The following is a 20,045-nucleotide window of genomic DNA, read 5'->3' as shown; positions in this document are numbered from 1 at the left end:
CAACACTTGCCCATCTCATTTGTGAGATGGTCATTGGTACGCTTGTTCCCCCCAAGGGAAATTTCAACATCTCTAAAACCACGATATCGGACCGGTCTGTCACCAGTGGCGCACTGAGGTATAATCATGGTCAAATGTGATCGGCTCAGGTCAGGCCAACCATTTTACTCCGACCTGTCTAGTCAGTTCCTCGACCTGAATCAGTTTCTAGCCACCTCTCCCTGAAATTAAGCAAATTTGAATCCGTTGGCGTGTCTCCATCACTTCACTCCAACCATGAAGTAGAACCCAAACACGTGTAACACAGTGGGGAAGACTACACTGTCTCCCAGGGGATAGGCCGACGGTCCTGCACACAAACAAAATGCCCCTTTGGTAGACAACCATCAGTTATCGCCATCTTCTATTCCGTCCACAGGTAACGCGGCTGGTGAAATTAGCTTGGCATTATCTTGGTTTAAATCTACCAATGTTTTTCCACTTCTGCGTCATTATATTCCTTCATCTCCCTGAGGAGGCGAACCCATGCCCCTGGAGGCGAAGAAGGGGGCGACCTTGCTGATTCCAAACAAGGTTCTCTCACCATCCTCCTGACGATATTGTCACAGCATCGCATGAGAGTCATCAGCAGTTTCAACTAAGAGGGAGATTTTACCTTTCAGCCACCTTTCTATGTGAACCTCTCCGATGTACCTGAATCCGATTGCTAGCTAGGAAAAAAAAAAAGTCTACTGAAGGGAAGGGATGAACTAACATAGTCCTCATTATTTCTGTGCTCGAATGATCATTTGATGAACTAAGTCGCTTGGCATCAGCCGGGACACATACTTGTGTGCATGCATGGGCGTTCGTACTTACTGGGTTTGGAAGTGGCGCGCGACGAGCAGCTGGACGATCGACTGAGCGCCTCGTGGGTTCAGAAGTCCCTCACTGACTGACAGACGCAAAAATACAGTTTCGATGGTGAGCTCTTAAAGCAGAGGTAAAGTGATGACGCCACTCGCTCAGAATGACGTCAGTGTCATTTGGGGCTGTACAAATGTATCTCCCATCATGGGGTTTTTTTTTTTTTTTTTTTTTTTTTTTTTTTTTAATTTGGTTACGTAGTTTGGCTACTGCAACGTGCACTTGGTCCATTACAGCCTGTTATATCATAGTCTGTACTCATTGCTTCTTTGCAGGAGAAGGAAACACGGTTGGCACACTCACAGCGCGTGGAGTTCTTGGTCTTGATTTTTCTGGTGTAGAGATATCCTTCATGGTACACTTTCAGGCCACCGTTGTTATTTTTGATGATTTCCATGGTGTATTATTGACATCACAAGCATAACCCAGTCTTATATATTCCAACTGAAATGTCTGACTGGGATTTTGTCCAATTCATACTTGGATTTCGTCTATTGGGTTTTTGTCATGGATTCACTTGAATGCCTGTGTGAGTATAGTTTTCAAGATGTCATGCTATGGGGACATTTCATGTAATTTACCAAAACACCTAATGGGACCAACCGAAGGGCGCATGTGTACTAAGAACTTACGATCATATGCTTTAAACACGGCTCCGTTGTAGGCCATTTTCCATCGGTGGTAGCGGGACAGGAGGTGGGGAAGAGTTATTTTGATAGGGTTATAATTGTATTTGTATAGAAACGGTCATATCTGTAAATAACTATATTTTAGTTTTCTATAATACAGATGTAGTTCATATGTGTATATAAAAAAATAAAGTTTTCCAGTTTGTCAATTTCCTGGCGTTTTTATGATTTTTATGACCCCCTTCTGAAATCCGGCAAAAATGTTCCATTGTGTAAGGAATCTGATTGGCTGAGAGAGTGGTGACGTCACGGCAACGGAGACAACTGATTGGCCCAGAGTGGTGACGTCACGGCAACGGAGACGACTGATTGGACGAGAACACTGACGTCACGGCAACGGAGACGGTTGATTGGCCGCGAGCGAAGGGCAGGGAGTACAATAATGAGTTTCCCCAACTTTACGAAAAAAAAAAAAAAAAAAAAAAACTGTGACAGCCATGCGAAGCGAGCAAGCGCCGCAGGCCAAGGCACCCACGGCGTAGCCGTGGCAGCGTAGCCGCTTTTCTAAATTGGCCCTGAAGAGGGCATAGAGCTATGTGCCAAATCAAGAGGCATTTGCTAAAATAAACAAATATATCAAGTAAATAAAACAAATAAACATGTACGTGTATAAACTGATAAACAGATGCAAAAATGAATAAATAAGCAAACAAATAAATACATAATTAGATTAATAAAACAAATAAAATCTAGTTTATGTTAAGTTAGTGCAGTGTTTAACATTTCAAGAAAGTGACAGATTGATAAAGAATTCCGTGGTAGGACAGACCGACAAGGCGGATCCGGAATGACGTCAGGCTGGACAGAAGGAAATGCTTCCAACGGAAATTTTGCGTACAAATTCAAATCAATAAAATTATCTAAATTACTTAAATCAACATAATACTTTTCGCCCGTGAACTACGTGGGAAGATTACGAAAAAGAAATGCTCCCCAGTCCTTTTACTTCCCTCACCCTTCTCTCCCCTCCCTGTAGTGTCATTTAACGACATGTAAGGGACTAGGTGGCGGTATTCTTTTCCCCCGCTATAAACGTTTGTTCGCGTTTTCTGCATCCGACCTAGTCATGGCCCACAAGGTCTCTACTAGCTCCTTTTAAGGACAAGCCTCTCACTACTACAAACATTACATTCTACTTGTAGAGTAACAGACATGCAGTATCATGCGTAAACTTTAAAGATACTTATGCATCATGCACGCCACACATAAACATAATGCACAGCAATATATTTACGAGCCATGCACGTTACACATAAGCGTCATGCACACAATGAATAGTTAATTACGTGTTACGTGCGTCACACATCATGAATGTAGATACTTATGGATCGTGCACAGACCATGGATTATCCATGCGAAATGGAGCCGGCTTCCACTTGCACGCGTCAGTAAATCATGCAAACGTATTAGTATTTCCTGATTTGTTAAGCTTTAACGAGGAATGCAAATCAATTCAGACTGTGGACCTGGGCTATAAGGACGATTTTCGTCTGTGATCGCAATTCGAAGGCTAAGTTGACGTGGATATCAAGTTTACAAAGGAACCTCCATTGATACAGCAAGTCGTCACTGCCCCTCCTTGAGAAAGGAGTGTGTGTGTGTGTGTGTGTGTAAAGTTGCAACATCTACGGTATATAGGCTTTGAACTCTCATCCGGGAGGCAGCCGTCGATCACCAATCCAGCACAATCCAAGGTCATGGTTAATGAGCAGTACGGAAATGCAAATGTGTATGAGTAATGGTGGACTAACTTTTTTTCGTTTATTTATTCATTTCTCTATTCATTTATTCATTCGGTTATTGGTCTATTCATTTTTACTTTGAGGATGTGTCTCCACGGTTTGCAAGGTCACATTTCATCTCTGGCTTTCGAATTATTTGCTTCCAGTGTAACTGAACAAAATAATCATGGCTTCTTTCCGCGTGTGATGGTGGTTCAAAACACCCCAGACGTTTCGGCACTCATCCGGTTCCTTTATGTCCTTTATCGTGTTTACTTTCCTCTTCTATTTAGTAGAAACAGGCAACTGTAGAATATTGTTCCTTTCGAAGTACTGGAGAGGGTAATTTTGTAAGATCTGACTCTTCTGGTAAATTTGCAGGCGGAGGGCTCACCTGAAGAAATGCTGCCTTCGAGGGACTGATAAGGTAAATTTTTTGTAAAACGCGGGTTCCTTGCTACCAGAATGAGGATAAAGCAAGAATCGTCCTGAAGAAGATTCAAGCTAGGTTTGATATATTGCGTTACTAGGATCCTAACCATTTATCAAAGTGCTTGAATATTATTCGGATGTTTGCCTTACATACATTTACTCAATCAGGAACAACGCTTGCCCCCAAGCAATAGGCACAAAACCAGTGTCTGCTGACTTACTAAATATTTCTGTTAACTGGTCGCAGATTTCAAATTTACACTCTTTAAGCACTCTCGGAAAATTTTCGTCTGGACCCGGGGATTTTGTAGCTTTAAGTCTTTCAATAATTTTGACTACTACTTTAATAGTGTTGATATTGGGTAGTCTACTTTCTTCATCCCCACTGAAAATCGGGTCGCAGTCAGGTACCCTCTCCTTAGTAAACACCGAGAAAATATTTTTTAAACGCCAAATTCATTTTCCTCCGATTCTATCATGACATTTTTGCCATTTTGAATTGGGCCAATCCTTTCCTTATTTTTTGTTTTGTAGAGATGAAAGAAGATCTTTGGGTTGGATCTCGCTTGTCTGACAACCTTAATTTCATAGTTACGTCTCGCTGTGCGTGTATTCTTTTTAACCATTTTTTTTTTTTTTTTTTTTTTTTTTAAATTCCTACGCAAAGTCCTCTTTTCATTCCAGTCTCATGTTTCGGCCTGTCCATCATCCATTCTTCTGTATTGACTCGAAGTGAATGAATTTATTTTGTGTGTTGCGTGGCCGCAAATCCATGTGTTCCTTTGTAATATATGTACTTTCCATGTTACCACCTGTTTCGGGTAGTTGTAGCCACACCCTATTTTTTTTCGTCTTCCTGAATTACAGATCGTATGAAATACAATTTTCTATGTTCCGTGTGTATTATTCCTTTGTTATCCTTTTATTTTAGTTAGCTAGGATATTGTTCATATTGTATATTGTACCTTATTATGTTAACGATGTCTGTATGTGTAGTATGTTATTCCACTCACCCTGCCTGTAATAAAATAAATGATAACAGTTTGTGAGTTGGCAACTGCGGCCCCCCATGGTGACCGCAGTCACGAAGTATACTACTTCTTATCCTCTCTCTCTCCCTCTCTCTCTTGGTTCTGAACCCGCTTAAATCGGACGCAATTTTATCCGCTCCTCTATAATCCCTAGGTTAAATATGTTAGGTGGACCCTAGTGGTAACAAGTGGTCCGGGTAGGCATAAAATAAGTGTGTGTGTGTAGTGTTAAGTGAATATGAAAATAATTTGTTAGAACACCATAGTTTTGCTTTAACCTTGCCCCTCTGAGTTATCCACCGGTCACCTAAACTATTGACATACGAGCTTGAAAGTACTGCACAGAGATTTATATTTGATATGCAGTATATTGTTACCCTGCCATTTAGTCTCAATCTTGCGTCAATAATTGGAGGAAGGATTGTTTCTCCAATTAAGATTGGGCTTTAATGGGAGGCGTAACATGTGCATTCAGAATTAAATCTGTTAGGTTACTATACATTTCATCCAAATCGCTGATCTGGTTGTTGAGCACGCGCCCGTAAGTGACCTGACCCAAAGTACGCATACCCTCCGTGACCCGACCCCTGACCCCGCTAATAATGTCCGGACTGACCGTGTATCTGATCCCGTCACATCCCCCTGGATCGGTCCCATAAGTGATCAAATGTCTTATGTACCTTCTCATCACATCAAAATTGGCTCTACTGAAGTTAGGTACTTGAACGATATTCGTACTTTTTAATTCTTCCCGAATAATATTAAATCTTATTTCTTGATGATCTAAACCTAGACTATCTCCCACTTTTACATTACTCGTTAGGTGATCATTATTAGTTAAGAGTAAGTGCAGAGTATTCTCTCCCCTCGTAGGATCGGTAATCATTTGTTTTAGGAAATTATCCTGCACCACATCTAAGAAAAAAATCGCTTTCTGATCTACTAAAATTCCCCAGTCAATGTTTCTATAATTAAAATCTCCCATGATAACAACGTTTTTGTACTGGGACGCCCTGCGAATTTCATGAATCAGGAGATCAGTCTGCTCAATGCGGAGGTTAGGTCTATATATGCCAATAAATTTCTTAGTCTTGCCTATAATCTCCACCCAAATAGATTCCGTACTATCCTCTTAATCGAATTCTTGGCAATACTTATTATTGTATTTTTAACGAAAACTGTTACTCCTCCCCACTCCTGCTAACCCTGTCCTTGTGAAAAAAAAAATTGTATCCTTCTTTCTCGATTCCCGGAAGGAAATTTCTATCAACCATATTGATCCAGGATTGAGTAATAGCTGTAATATCAAATCTCTGTACGCATGCTTTACCTCGCAGTAAATCAGTTTTGTTTATTACGCTTCTGCTGTTTGTATAGTAAACTCTTGGTTTATCCCCCTTCCATCTGGTTTGGTGATTCTTTACACAGTCCCCGCACTAAGCTGTTTCTATTGTCTAAACCAGCGTTTCTCAACCTTTTACCCTTGCGTAAACTTTAAAAAAAATTGCATGTCTCAAGGAACCCCTGCGGGAAAAAAAAAACCATATATATATATATATATATATATATATATATATATATATATATATATATATATATATATATATATATATATATATATATATATATATGCCATATCTTTCCCATTTTATCTTCATCGTAATAATAGATTAGATAGGATTATGTCTATATTACATTATTACAATAACCTTTTGAGGAACCTTAGGGTTCCGCGGAACCCTGGTTGATATACGCTGGTCTAAACTATATTCTGATACCCCCCTCCCCCGACTTCAACGTAATCTACCTGGGATCGCTTTTTCGGTAAGAATCATCAATATACAAAGAACGGGGTGCATTTGTCGCCCAGAGGATTTCGGCTACTTGCTGAATCCCTTTAACGAGAAGTAGGCATCCGCAGGGCAGGATGCCTACTTCTCGTTAAAGGGATTCAGCAAGTAGCCGAAATCCTCTTGGCGACAAGTGCACTCCGTTCTTTGTATATTGATGATTCTTACCGAAAAAGCGATCCCAGTTGTTGACAAATGTCCATTCATTGGCCTTACAATATTTTGTCAGCCTACAATTCATTGTAATAGACCTGGAATGCCACATGCCTCTAACTCTACGCCTCGGAAGGATTCCACATATAACAGGAACTCCTACCTTATTCCTAATCTTTACTAGCGCATCCCGGAACCACGCAAACAATTCCTCATTCACAAACTTATCTATGTCATTCCCACCAGCACTCAAGCAAATGATGGGTTTAACAACTTCCCCGACTATACACTCTTCAATCCTGTCTCTAACATCACCTATTCCCACCCCGGGGAAACAGACCTGGGTCCTATGCTTCCTATCTTTGTCGCAGAAGGCCCTATCTAAATACCGCACCTGGCTATCTCCTACAACCAAAATCTTGCCTGTGGACAGGGATCTAGTGATTGCCCTATCCTCCTTATCTTTGATTTTATTCGTTTTTTTTTTTTTACTGTAAACCCGCGAGAGCTTGAAATGAGTTTCTGCATTCAAGCGGGTCTGGTGAACCTTTTTCCACCCAGGTTCCAAACATGGTTTGTCGTCCGTGTTTTGGGTCTTCGAGCAAAGAACTCGATTCTCCTCTTTAAGGCCCTCAACAGTCTTCTCTAAGGCAACAATTCTATTACGTAGAGATTGTACCTCTTCGGCGCTGATCACTGAAACAACCACTCCCCATCTCACTGTTTGAAGCAGCTACCCCAGTTGACCTGACCTGAGTGAAGCCTACTGCTCAACTCTGACGCCTACTGCTCAACTGACGCCTATTGCTTAACTTACGAAACCCAGGCGCAACCTTCCAGCGCCTAATGGATGTCATCCTCGGTGACCTCGATTTCTACGTCTGCTACTTCGATGGTGTCTTTCGAGTTGTCTTACTAGTATCTTCAACACCTGCAGGTTATCCTTCAGCGTCTTCAGGACAGCGGCCTCGTCGTCCGTTTCGACAAATGCACCTCCGGGGAAAAGTCATCGCCACACTGAGTCAGGCATCGGATCATTCCATCAGCCCCAAAGACACTTCGCAAATATCAATTTCGGCGTCGTCGGCCAGCTCCCTTTAGATCGCCCCGCTGATTGGAGGCCTTCCCTACGAAGGACGCCACTGCCTCGTCCTGCACCACAGCCCTCCTCAGTGGATGGATTGCCAGATTCGGCTTGCCGGAGCATATCACCCCCGACCGAAGAACATCCTTCATGCCGCGGCTGTGGCAGTCTCTCGCCGAACTCTTGAGTATCACATACCACTACATTACATCATACAACCCTGCAGCCAACGGCATGGTCGAATGAACCCATCGCTCTCTCAAGACATCTCTTATGGTACGTTGCAACAAGGACTCCTGGCTACTCCAACTACCATGGATATTCCTTGGTTACCGGACATCCATCAAGGACGACCTCAACGTGTCTCAAGTGGAGATGGTCCTCGGTCAGCTCCTCATCGTGCCCGCAGTATTTTCCCCTCCAGAGGAGTCTCCCGAGAACCTGCAGCTGCTGCGACGAACCGTCGGTAAATTCGCCCCTTGTGTGCCGACACATCACCGGGAAGTCAAGGACTACCTCCCAAAGGATCTCTACACCTCTACGCACGTCATCCTTACAACCGAAGCACACCCACCACCACTCACGCGACCCTATACTGGTCCCCACCTCGTCCTCGAACGGAAAGACTAGACTTTCTGATTCTCTGTCTCCGGCAAGCCGGAATGGGTCTCTATTGATCACCTGAAACCGGCCTACCTCAAATCCAACGACACGTCGCCCATCCAATTCTCACGAACGGGACGCCCTCTGAAGCCAAGGCAGCTTGAGAAGGCGAGTAGTGTCCAGTTCGCGCATCCTCCTATGGGCGTCATCACTGCTCCCGTCGCTGGTTGACCTAACCCAACCCAATAGGCTTGTACACCACGGGTAGCTCACCTACCTGCGGTATAAATACAGGTCCTGAGCCGCATGCAAGTCAAAAGTCCAAAAGACTATAAACTAACCGAGCAAGTGGGTCTGCCCCATATCTATCATAACTCTTACTTCCTTCCATTTCACTCTTTCCTTCTACTAAACCCCTCCCTTCCTCTCCCCCATCTTATCAATCCTGCCCTCTAACTAAAATGCAAGTCATTTCTAGTTCAGGCAATAAATTACTCACTTGTCAACTGTCTTGTTTCCGTAGCCTTAAAACCCGCTACACTATAAAAGGCACCCTACAACGCGCCACCCTATCTCGGCAGTAGTGAGAAGAGAGGTGGGCTGCTCCTGTGTCTGTGGGAAGGTTTCAGCCTTCTTATTGGAACACTCTTGAGAAGGCAAATCTCCTTACATTACCTGAACCTGCTTTCCAACTAAAACAACCGTTACATGTCATTACACCTTTCTCACATATATATATATAAATATATATATATATATATATATATATATATATATATATATATGTGAGTGCCGATTGCACTATGTATAAGAATATTTGATGTATGATGTTCTACAGATAAAGTATAATATGTATCGAGGTTAATTACTAATCATGGCTGGTGCTAGATCTGTGTTAAGCACCAATTGTATGATATTCAAGTGTACTGACAATGGTATGTACTAAAATTAATTACAAATCATGGTTTACAATATTTGATGTATGTATAGTACAGAGTACTATGTCTGGGTGGATATGAGAAAATATCTATGACATGTAAAGGAGGCTAGAGTCTAATGGCAATCATAATCACGTGTGTACGCAGGCAGTTACTATGTATGTACAATATATGTAAATTGTCTTTGTCGAAGTTGATGTATTGTAGTGAATAATTAACTGTTATAAAATGAAATAGAATTAAAGAAGTCATATGAAAGGGAGAATGTTGAGTAGAACGTGACTTATATATATTTAATGTGGATCCTTTCAATTTGGTATTCCTCCGCTAAAAAGTAGTGCCCCATCCTCTTCGTGAGGAACGTACAAGTATTGTTCTTTCTGTGTCTAGTTGTCAAAGTGACAACACCTTCGGGTGTGTGACCAGGAAGCATAATTGGTAAGCATTAGCAGAGTGAATTATTATCTGCGTTATTTGACTTATGAAATATTTGGTAATATAACCACAAGTTAGTGTGGACATTATGTTAATTCGTGACATCCGTGATTTGATAGAAGCGGAACGGATCACGGAGGTATAGAGTGATGAATACTGAAGGGGCGGAAGAAGAAAGAAAATAATGGTATGAACCATACAGTTTGGCATGCATAATTATTGAATTATAGAGGTTTGTCATGGTTGAATATAGTGCTATTTTGATAGCTTGATTATGAATGTAAATTACAATGTTGAATTGATTTACAGAAACCACACCAATAAAGAAGACAAGCGTGGTGCGTAACATTATTACTTCCTCCTTTACCTATGTACCTCACGACAGCCACTACAACAGATGGCGATGACATATATATATATATATATATATATACAAACAGCAGAAAGGAACAAATTTAAGTACTGAAACCTTTACACTAAAACTCGTTCCTTTTACAGCCTCGCTTCACAGACTTAATTTATAACACTGATGCACATTATACATATACAATGTTTCTTATTAAGTGGCGGTCATCTTACAAAAGTAATAATTTCACAACTACAAACTCCCAATGTAACCCTGAACATTGCTGACACTATCATATAGTACTACACAATAGAGAAAAAAACTAACTTAACTGGGTGACCTTTAATAGAGAACTCTTGTGCTTTCTTCCGTCGTTGCAAAAATATTTTGGGGGATTTTATATCTCATAAAGTTTCTTAGAAAAACTTTCAACCCTTCCTTTGGGCTTTACTACACCCTCGGCTTAAAATATTTCGGAACTACCTCGTTTAACTCGCATACAAAAATCACATAGCCAACATAAAGGCACAGAAAAACAAACAATTTGAAAAAAAATCTTTAATAGTAGCATTCTGCACAAATTAAATTGAGATGAAAAATCATATATTTCACTCCTGTACATACGTGCAAAACTATAGAATATGGCCAATTGTGGCGGATTGCAGAACTAAAACTCAATTTTGGAAATATTCATCTCCTAGAACGTGGTTTTCCACCCCCACGTGGTAAATTTGCCTCTTACTGAGACTCGCTAGTTTATTCCTAACGATGGTTATTTCTTGAGATGAGCATTATGGAGAAGTCTTGCGATATGAGAACATGCACAGTCAGCAAGGGAAACTTGATACTGATTACATTTATCAGGGATCAGGTGAGTTTCAGCTTATGGACCGGAGGACCGCAGTGAGCAAACGACCTTGGGTTTAGATATAAATAATCCACTTTGGTCTTTCACGCACGAAAAAGAAGTACCACTTTCTTTGTCACCAAATGCTGCCCCCACAGAAATAGGGAACTTGTAGAAGAACACGTTTTCCTAAATGTACTCATGAATGGTAGATGTACTGCCTCTTCAGCTGGTCATGCAGCTATATTTAATGTTGAACAGCAGCAGACGACAACTCCAAAAACTTCAGGTCTCTACTTCCTCATCCTACTTGCTTAAGTGATACTGGACGAGCCTCGGCCAAGAGTCGATACGGTCTTGGTGGCGGAATTCCCAGACGAGGACCTTGTCAAAGTCTTCGTCGACAATGTCCTCGAAGAAGCGCCAAAAACGGGTGAAACGAAGGGGTGTGTGTCCGATGCCGGATTGCCTGGCCACTAACCCCGTTATATACGCGTCCTCGATACGCAGGAAGTTGGTAGCTTGGGCGGCGGCCAGGAGGCGTGGCACTATCGTAGTAGGCATGAACCACATGGGGCCTTCACAGTAAGGTGGATACTGATCCTCTGGGAACTCATCACGATGCACTCCCCACTTTCCTTCCCGAAGGACCTCAGAGTTCTGGTGGACGTAACAGTAGAATTGATTTCCAACGCCGAGGGTCTCGATATCTTTGATCTTCTTGTCGAACAAGAAGTCATCGACAAGGATATCGTCGTCGGCTTTGAAGGTCCAGGGAACATGGCTGCAATGTCGATGGACCCACACCAGAGCTGCAAGGGTCTTGTACGTCAAAAGGTTGTATTGGTCCTCAAGGTCAGCTTGGATTATGTCGTGGTAACGGAGACTCTCCTCCTCCAGGATCTGTTCTTCCTTCTCGTTCTTGGTCCTGCCCACAATAAAGACGGCGGCCATATTAATGCCATACTTTCTCGGGATGTCCGAACTAGCCCAAGTGCCCCTTGTTGTGGCTCTCTTCTCAACGGCCGAGATGCTCGAGATCACGAAGCCTATCATGCGGAGACGTGGATTGCGTTCCTCAGTGCAAAAGTCTGCTTCCTCGATTAGAAATCTGGTGGGGATACTTGGAGGTTGGCCGAAAGGTACATCCTCTATTCGTCGTGGAAGGACCGGGTTGGCCTAAACAAGAAAATCCCGATAAGAATGTTGTCAACGCACAGCAGGAGTAAATAATCAATTATATATATTTTTGTAGATGAAAAATAGTAGCCTGGGACTAGAAAAGGTTGATGATATTGGATAGCCCACGGTGTCAGTGAGCTGACCCCGGAGTTACGGAGGAAACTGATTTCCTCTTAGGATTTTTTTCCCCTCTACCCAAGGTACGTTTTGTTTATGCCTGTGTACTACAATGTCGTGCTAAGAGACAGACTGGCATAGTGGGCATATATTTTCTGCTGTGTTGCTTAACATATACTAATATGTGTGGTGGAGGCAGCGGAGTCTTTTTATGTGTCATCTGTCAGTTCTATCTAGTTTTGGTCTCCAGTTTGCATATTGATGGCAGTGAACGGTCAATGATCCTGTTATACTCCAAACGACCAAGGGCTTTATCTGTGACCATGTTTTTCATGTTGATGTAATCTGGTGGGTGTAGGGTGATGGTGTGTAGTGTGTTGTAGTAGTGACCTGTGGTCCACTTCATGCATCTGCGTGTTGAGAGATGGTCTTTTATGTAATGTAATGAGTGTTATGGATTTTCTTTAAGTGGGTGCTATGTACTCCGAGTGCTGGGGATCTATTGGGGGTTTCTGTGTGGGCCCGGCGACTGTTCGTATCATAGTGCACTGTTTAGTTAATCCGTAATCTGTAATGCGTGTTTGAGATGGATGCTGGCCACATTGGACTAGCGCAGTCAAAGATGGAATTTATGCATTTATATATTAGTTTGTTGGTGTCGTTCTCTTGTCCGAAGTGTGCACTATGTCAGAGGTGATACAAATGTCACTGAAGTTGCTTATGAAGTAAAATATTTTGGTGTGTGTGTGTGTGTGTGTGTATGTGTGAGAGAGAGAGATAGAGAGAGAGAAAGAGGGAGAGACGTATATTGTTCGGTAGGAGGTATATTTCAATACGTTGTTCGTGGTTTTCGCTTGTCAGAATTATAATTATGGACTTGACTGGCACTAGCTTTATTCTGGTAGTAATTAGCTCTTATAGTGGATGTATAACTGTAAGTAAGGAGTGGTTACTTCGAGTCTGTGGTGTAAGTAATGACTTTGTACAGGGTCAATAATGTGAGTGTAAAAAATCGTATGTTTTCAGCTGGCGATATGACTAATGTTTATTCCACGCGTAGGCGTCTATCTAAAACCCAGCGAGTGATCCCCTCCCTGTCCACTCCTCAGTTGATGGCAAAAAGACCCATAATAATAGAGTAAAGTCAGCAGTCCAACACTTCCTGAAGAGATCTATAGAAGGACTCGGGGGCCGTTGCCTGCTACTGTTGAGACTAGGGGGTCTCTAGTCATGAGAATTCAAGGCAACAGTTACTATCATCCACGCATAAAAACATAGGTATACGCATAATCAAATTCGGCTGCCGTAAGGCTTCAATCCAGGGACCTCATACTGAAAGTTCCATCTGCTACCATATCTTGTCGTGTAGATCATATAAAAGAGCCGTAGCCATATATGAAGTTATATGCTGGATTGGTAGCGAGTGAAATCTACAGTTCGATAATCTCATATTCTACATTATTTGAAACACTTCAGAGTAACTAGTGATTTGTTCCAATGTATACATGTATAAGAGAGAATTCAATGCTAGGGATGTTGCACAAGTGAGCATGCCATTTCTTGGCTCCAACCAAACTCCCAAATGACACATTCCTTACGAGGGGAAGTAGATTTTGTTTTGTCAAAATATCGATGGGCTGAAGTCTAAAGATGGGTCCGAGTCCATTTTCGCGTCAGTGTGTCCTTGTCCTAACCACGTCCACATCCTTCCCAAGTGGACCAGCCTAATAAACTTTCAGCAAAAGTACTTCCACCCTTTTAATACTACTAACAATTTTTGCATTTGTTCTGGCTGCCAAACGATGTAACTCATTGGGGAAACATTTTCAACGAATATTTCTAAGTGCAAAGGTAAACCGTGACTTTCCATAACAAACTACTGGTAAACCCTTTCGAATGTTCACGTTATGATTTTGTCCAGGCTAACTTCAGACGATTTCATTCAGCTCAGATATGTAGAAAACTCGTTCAAAATGTTATAACAGATGTAGAGAAAGCCTACATTTAAAGCGAAGGTAAATAGAAGATACTCACGTTTGGGTCATCCCTCCAGGGTTCTCCCGTTTTAAGTTTTTGGTGCAAGACGATCTTCCGCCACCAGAACTCGCGTTCAAGATAGGCGGGAATCCACACCAACTTCTTATCAACATCTTCATATTTGATACTTTGGAACTCCCAGAGCGAGTTGAACTTCGCTTGGGTGTGACCAACGCCAGCCTTCTCAGCGACTATTCCTGTCAGATAGGCGTCATCGACCCACACGAAGTCTGCCGTCCTGCTTGCTTCCAGAAGCCGAGGTACCACTGGCGTCGGGACGAACCACATGGAACCAGAGCAGTACGTTGGGTAGAACTCTTTGGAGAAGTCCTCGGGGGCCACCCTCCACTCCCCTTCCCTCGCCACTTGCATGTTGTTGAAAATGTGGCAGTAGAAGTGGTCGACCACACCCATCGTCTGGATGTCTGTTATCTTGGCCTTAAGAAGAAAAGGGTCGATAAGGACGTTGTCATCCGCATGCAAAGTCCAGGGAACCCTCGAACAGTGGCGACTGATCCAGATCATCGCTGTCAGGGCCTTGTAGGATAAGAACATCCGCTCGTCTTCGAAGTCTCCTTGGACGAGGTCCCCGTGCAATCGACTCTCCTCCTGGACGATCCTCTCTTCCTCCTGGTTCTTGGGCCTGCCCACAACGAACACCACAGCCATGTTGATATTGTGTTCCTTTAGTATATCTGTGTTGGCCCAGGTCTTCCTAGTCACGTTTCGTTTTTTCGTTGCACTGATGCTGGAGTGAACGTAACCGATGATTTGTAGGTCTGGATGGCGGTCGCAAAAGTCTGATTCTGCGATCAAGAAGTGGTTTGGGGCCTTCATCCAGTGTTTGTTCGGTACTGCCTCTTCCTTGGCCGGTACATGTTGAGTATTCTGTTGGGATATAACAGTGTCATTCAGTTTTACATTTAAATAAACTCTGTCATAGGAAGAATGACCATATCATGGACAAAATAATGAAAAATAGACAAATTATTTAAGCGTCAGGCGAACAAGTTGTAGAAAGACTATTAAATTGTAAACAAGATAAAATATGTAATTCATAATTGAACACAGCCACTTTTTCAACCACCAAACTTTTATACCACAAAATTTGGTAAAATATGGACACAGAGGAGCACAAATTCACACGAGTTGGAAACCGCATCTAACCTATACTTACATCTGCATCTTCTTTTAGGGATGCGTTTTGCCACGAAGAGTTCCTGGTAATCTTTTCTTGAATATTCGTACCTTGGAGCAAGAAACAGAGCACGATAACAGAAAGGACCAGAGTGAAAAATGTCCGCTCCTTCCTCTGCAGTGGACCTTGAAGAAAATTTTAGTAAATCCATAAGACCCCTTTATCACGTTTACATAACCATACACATAAATATAGATACTGTGACTAAATACATACGAGTACATGCGTGGCGCAGCGAGTATCGTTCCAGTCTCAAGCGAGGGATGCCTGGGTTCGATTCCTGGAAAATGCAATGCAGTTTTTCAGGTCGCGCTGTCATGGCTGCCCAATCTTTATCTGCAACGGTGGACATCAAAATAGAATATCAGTGTCGCACTTCAGCGTTTGCAAGTAATTTATATGGTCGAGCTGATTACACGGGTTTAAGACTTCATTCACATTCACAGCCATTCCAACACACTGAATACCTCACGTGCGCTTTGAACCGTGCATACAATCTTATCAAGTCAGATTAAGCCACCGAGGTGAGGTACAAAGATTGTATAGTCTCCAAAGGGATAACCCGGTGGCCTTGCAGTGAACCTTCAAGTCTGAATACTTTCACACACGCACACACACACACAAACAAACACACACACACACACACACACACACCAATCTATTGTTTCAGGTCTCTTGAAGGAGACTCACAGCTACCAAGTAACCGGCAATGGCCATCGGATTGTCCCACAAGTAACTCAACAAAAAGGTATTGTGTTGTTGGGTGGTAAGGTCATAGTAGGGCAATGTAGATGAGGTGTTTGCTGTCTTTAGTGTGATTTCATCCGGGATAATTTTCTTCAGTGGCAGAACATATTCTGTATTATTTTGAAGATGGGTGGTGTTCTGTACGATGTATCTCTTGCTTGTTGTGGGAGGTATTCTTATTTTCTGTAAAGCTGATGTCTGGTGTCGAGAGTCCATCGGCCGGTCTTGGAGTGCATGTTTTGTGACCCAAGTGTGTGTGTGTGTGTTTTGTATGGATATGCTCCGTGGTGCAGGTCGTAGGTTTTTTGTAGATGTCTGAGTAGTATACCGTCAGTGTTCTTTTTTAGTTCAGGTGATTGTATTTGTGTACCGTGATGAGGTGGATGGGTACAATTGAAGGTTCGTGCAAGGAACTCAGCGCCCATCCTTCTCATGTGTTCTATTTTAAGGATTTTGGTTTCGATGTGTACATGTTCTACTGAAATGATTTTAGTAAATGTTATTATTCTTCATCCTTTGTGCAGTTTTTAGGGTGTCTATATTTTCTTGACTGTAGGGAACCATATCGAGTAAGTATTGTCAAGTGTGGTTCTCACGAACTATTTGTAGACTGTGATTAGAGTCTCTGGTAACCAGAAACTGCACTTGCTATTGATCTTAGTGTTTTTCTTGTTGGTTTGTATTATCAGGTCCTTAATGTATGGGCTGACATGTGTTCATCAAACGTGAGGCCCAGCATTGGGCTCTTCTCCAATGGAAGGAGCAAAGCCATTCAATTTTAGTCTTGGGTGTTTCTATGATTCATGATTAACTGGGATGAGCAATGTCACCGATGATTTTTGAGGTGAGGCTTCTATCCTAATGTGCCTTAACCAGTTCTAGTTTGTCAAAATATAAGTGTTCTTGGCAGCTACTTTGTAGTTTATGTGTTTATGTGCTGGGCTATTATCGTTAAGAATCATTTAGATAAGATGCTGTAATGATTATAATTTATTTTATATTATTTGTTTTTGTTTTGTTATCATTTGTCTGTCTGATTTTCATTTATTATTAGTTATATGTCAATTTATCATTATTTACTATTTACTTGTTTGTTTATTATCTAACTATACCTATGCATTTATTTATGTATTTTATTTGTTATTTATATTATTATAGTCTTTATTTATTATTAATATGATTTTTTTTCGCATCCGACCTAGATATGGATCAAAAGTTCTCCTGTCGGCATGCTCCGCCTTTGTAATCCTTTGTTAAACCATGTGCACAGATTAGCACTTTGGTATTATGGTCTGGATTTAGTGTTGGGAGATCACTCATGAAGAGGCTAGTGGAAGAGACTATTACGCCTTGGGTGGTGCCATTGTGCAATACCTCAGTCCTAGATACTTGGTTGTTTCGGGATACTTTGCATTCTGCAAAGAAGTTTGTTGGTCGTTTCTTGTCGTTGATGTCTGTCTCAATTATATTTTTTTTATATCATGTGTTTGAGGATTGTACTGAATGTCTTATTCGTGTCTTTTGCCAATACATTTATTTGTCTGGTGGCACTTTATTATCAAATACAGCTAGTACTTGTTGACTAATATTTGTGAAAGGTGTGCAAATGGAATGGCCTTTCTTGTATTCATGTTGGTTAGGGGAGTTGTGTAATTTTGTTTTTAATTTTTTAAATCAATCTTTCAATCAGTTTGGATAACGTGGATAGCAGGGAGATTGGTCTACAGATGCCTGTATTTCTGGTTGTTTGTCTGGTTGGGGATTATGGAGTATATGCTCCTTTCCAGATTGTTGAATTTTGTTGTACTTCCATGAGCAGTTGTCAAGGTCTGCATGCATGGATTTTCGGATTTCTTTTGTTGCATTTTCTACATCTTTATTGGAAAAGGGAGGGATGGCATCGATCTGTTTTTTTTTTTTTTTTATCTTTCGTATTTCTATTTTAATCTTTCAATTTTATGGAACTGAGGGTTTGAATCTTTTGAAGAGTTTGCTCATATTGCACTGCTGTTTAAATGTGATTCTTCCTTGAGTTGCTCCAATTGTTTCATGGATGGAAATTGGGTTAATTTATCAACTGGTATTTATATATTTGGTATATTATATATAAATACTGATATATATATATTCCATATTTGTTTGTTGCTTTCACATTCATATTTTTTGCTTTTTTTATCATCTATTTCATGATGCTCAGCCAATAGTAATTAATCTTGGCTGTGGTAGCCAATCAACGAGGAGCACATCATACTAACTCTATGATCCCTACAGCCCGCACAAATTAATCAAGCAACACTTGAAAAACAGCACTTCACCCCTGAAGAGATGGAACCATTGGGCACCTGAACTCAATGAACATGATAAATGAGCGCTGTATAGAGAACACTTTCGATCAAGTTTGCCTTTTTGGCATACCATACGAACTACATGTCATTGTTACTGCGAAAGGTCTAGCCTGTTCACTGGCTACGCTGTTGTTGAAATCAGTTTTACTACATCTTGTCTTAACTCTACAAATATTTTTACACTTGTATTGTGTCCTCAGACTCCCGAAGGAGGAGGACCCAAACCCGAGAGTCTCCTGGAGAGGTGAAGGAGAAGGGCCTTGCTGATTCTAGACGGGGTCCTCTGACCCCCGGCCCGAACCGACCCACACCGCCGTTTCCCGTGCGGACAAGGACGGCGGGCTTGCTCATCTGATCACCGATCTGGAGTTCGAGTGGGGTGGAGGGAGAGTTTCCGTTTTTTTTTTGGGGGGGGGGGGAGTGAAATGTCACTTCCATGGGATTTGTTTGAGCCCCGTGATCACATGATCTTGGTGTCATAACCTCACACTATAACAAGTCCCTCAACAGCTTGTTACAGACAATTCCCTTGCCAGGCCGCCACAGACTATAACAAGTCTCTTACCAGCTTGTCACAATTTCGCACTGCAAATTCACTTAACGCCTTGTCACAGACTCACACTATCTGGTCCCCTAAGGAGCTTTGTCTTCCAAAGAATCAAACAGGTTAGCTAGAGCAGGACTTCTAAAACAACAGGAGAAGGACAATTTCTTAGCGTCACATATCAAATCAACAAAAAAGATAAATATTTCACCTTTAAGCTCCGGGAGCGTGAGACCACACCCCGTGTCTTTATCAAACAACCTGTTACATGGAAAAGTATATTTGAAAAGATACTGCCTGCAAGGGGCGGACTGAGTCTTAAACACTCTTCCAGTCGGATCATTCCTCGGAGGAACTAAATGACCATCAGAATGACCACCAGAAGTTAATTACAATGAACTTACATGATGCGTGATCGTGGCTACTGGATGTGTGAGACAGCGGGAAGGCGGACCATGGTGGCGGACAGGAGACCACCTCTCGAGGTCGGAAGTCACTTACTAATTGAAGCACCAAAACACTTGTGACCCAAGCCCCCAGGGATCCTGAGTACAAGAATGACGTCATTATGACGTCACACCCACGGCGACCTCAGCCTCGGGATGTCATTTTCTGGTGACATTTCCACTGTTGAGAAGGAAAGGTTCAATTTTTTTTTTATTATTATTCTCGACACCAGGAACACTAACAGCTCTGTCATATAATCCGGATACTGGAGGCTTCCGATTTTGAGAGAGAACCTACCTAATACGAAGAATTACTTCAACTTGTGGCACCTGTGGCAGCTGTGGTTGTCATATATATATACAAGTGACTGATGACACTCGTTCCATCAAGGGC

General features: G+C 41.9%; 1 protein-coding gene across 1 annotated transcript; it reads right to left on the bottom strand.

The window, feature by feature from the left end:
• Positions 1-10,856: 10,856 nt before the first annotated feature.
• LOC143026181 (uncharacterized) lies at positions 10,857-19,790 on the bottom strand. Its single transcript, XM_076186195.1, has 5 exons — positions 19,610-19,790; positions 15,786-15,905; positions 15,549-15,694; positions 14,369-15,259; positions 10,857-12,214 (listed from the first exon to the last, which is right to left on the bottom strand). Exons 1-5 carry the CDS (start codon positions 19,770-19,772, stop codon positions 11,342-11,344), a joined length of 2,193 nt encoding a protein of 730 aa, XP_076042310.1. The 5' UTR covers positions 19,773-19,790; the 3' UTR covers positions 10,857-11,341.
• Between the last annotated feature and the right edge of the window lie 255 nt (positions 19,791-20,045).

Source organism: Oratosquilla oratoria, chromosome 6 (genome assembly GCF_046742065.1).
Source record: "Oratosquilla oratoria isolate Oo_2021 chromosome 6, ASM4674206v1, whole genome shotgun sequence".
Taxonomy (NCBI): Eukaryota; Metazoa; Arthropoda; class Malacostraca; order Stomatopoda; family Squillidae; genus Oratosquilla; species Oratosquilla oratoria.
This window is presented reverse-complemented; position numbering and strand designations above follow the sequence as displayed.

Excerpts from the sequence above, each read along its gene's own strand:
- LOC143026181 (XM_076186195.1), bottom strand. The coding sequence starts at position 19,772 with ATGACGTCATTCTTGTACTCAGGATCCCTGGGGGCTTGGGTCACAAGT. Across the intron at positions 15,260-15,548 it reads CCCTAAAAGAAGATGCAGAT|AATACTCAACATGTACCGGC; the intron begins GTAAGTATAGGT and ends ATATCCCAACAG. Across the intron at positions 12,215-14,368 it reads CCTGGAGGGATGACCCAAAC|GCCAACCCGGTCCTTCCACG; the intron begins GTGAGTATCTTC and ends TTTCTTGTTTAG.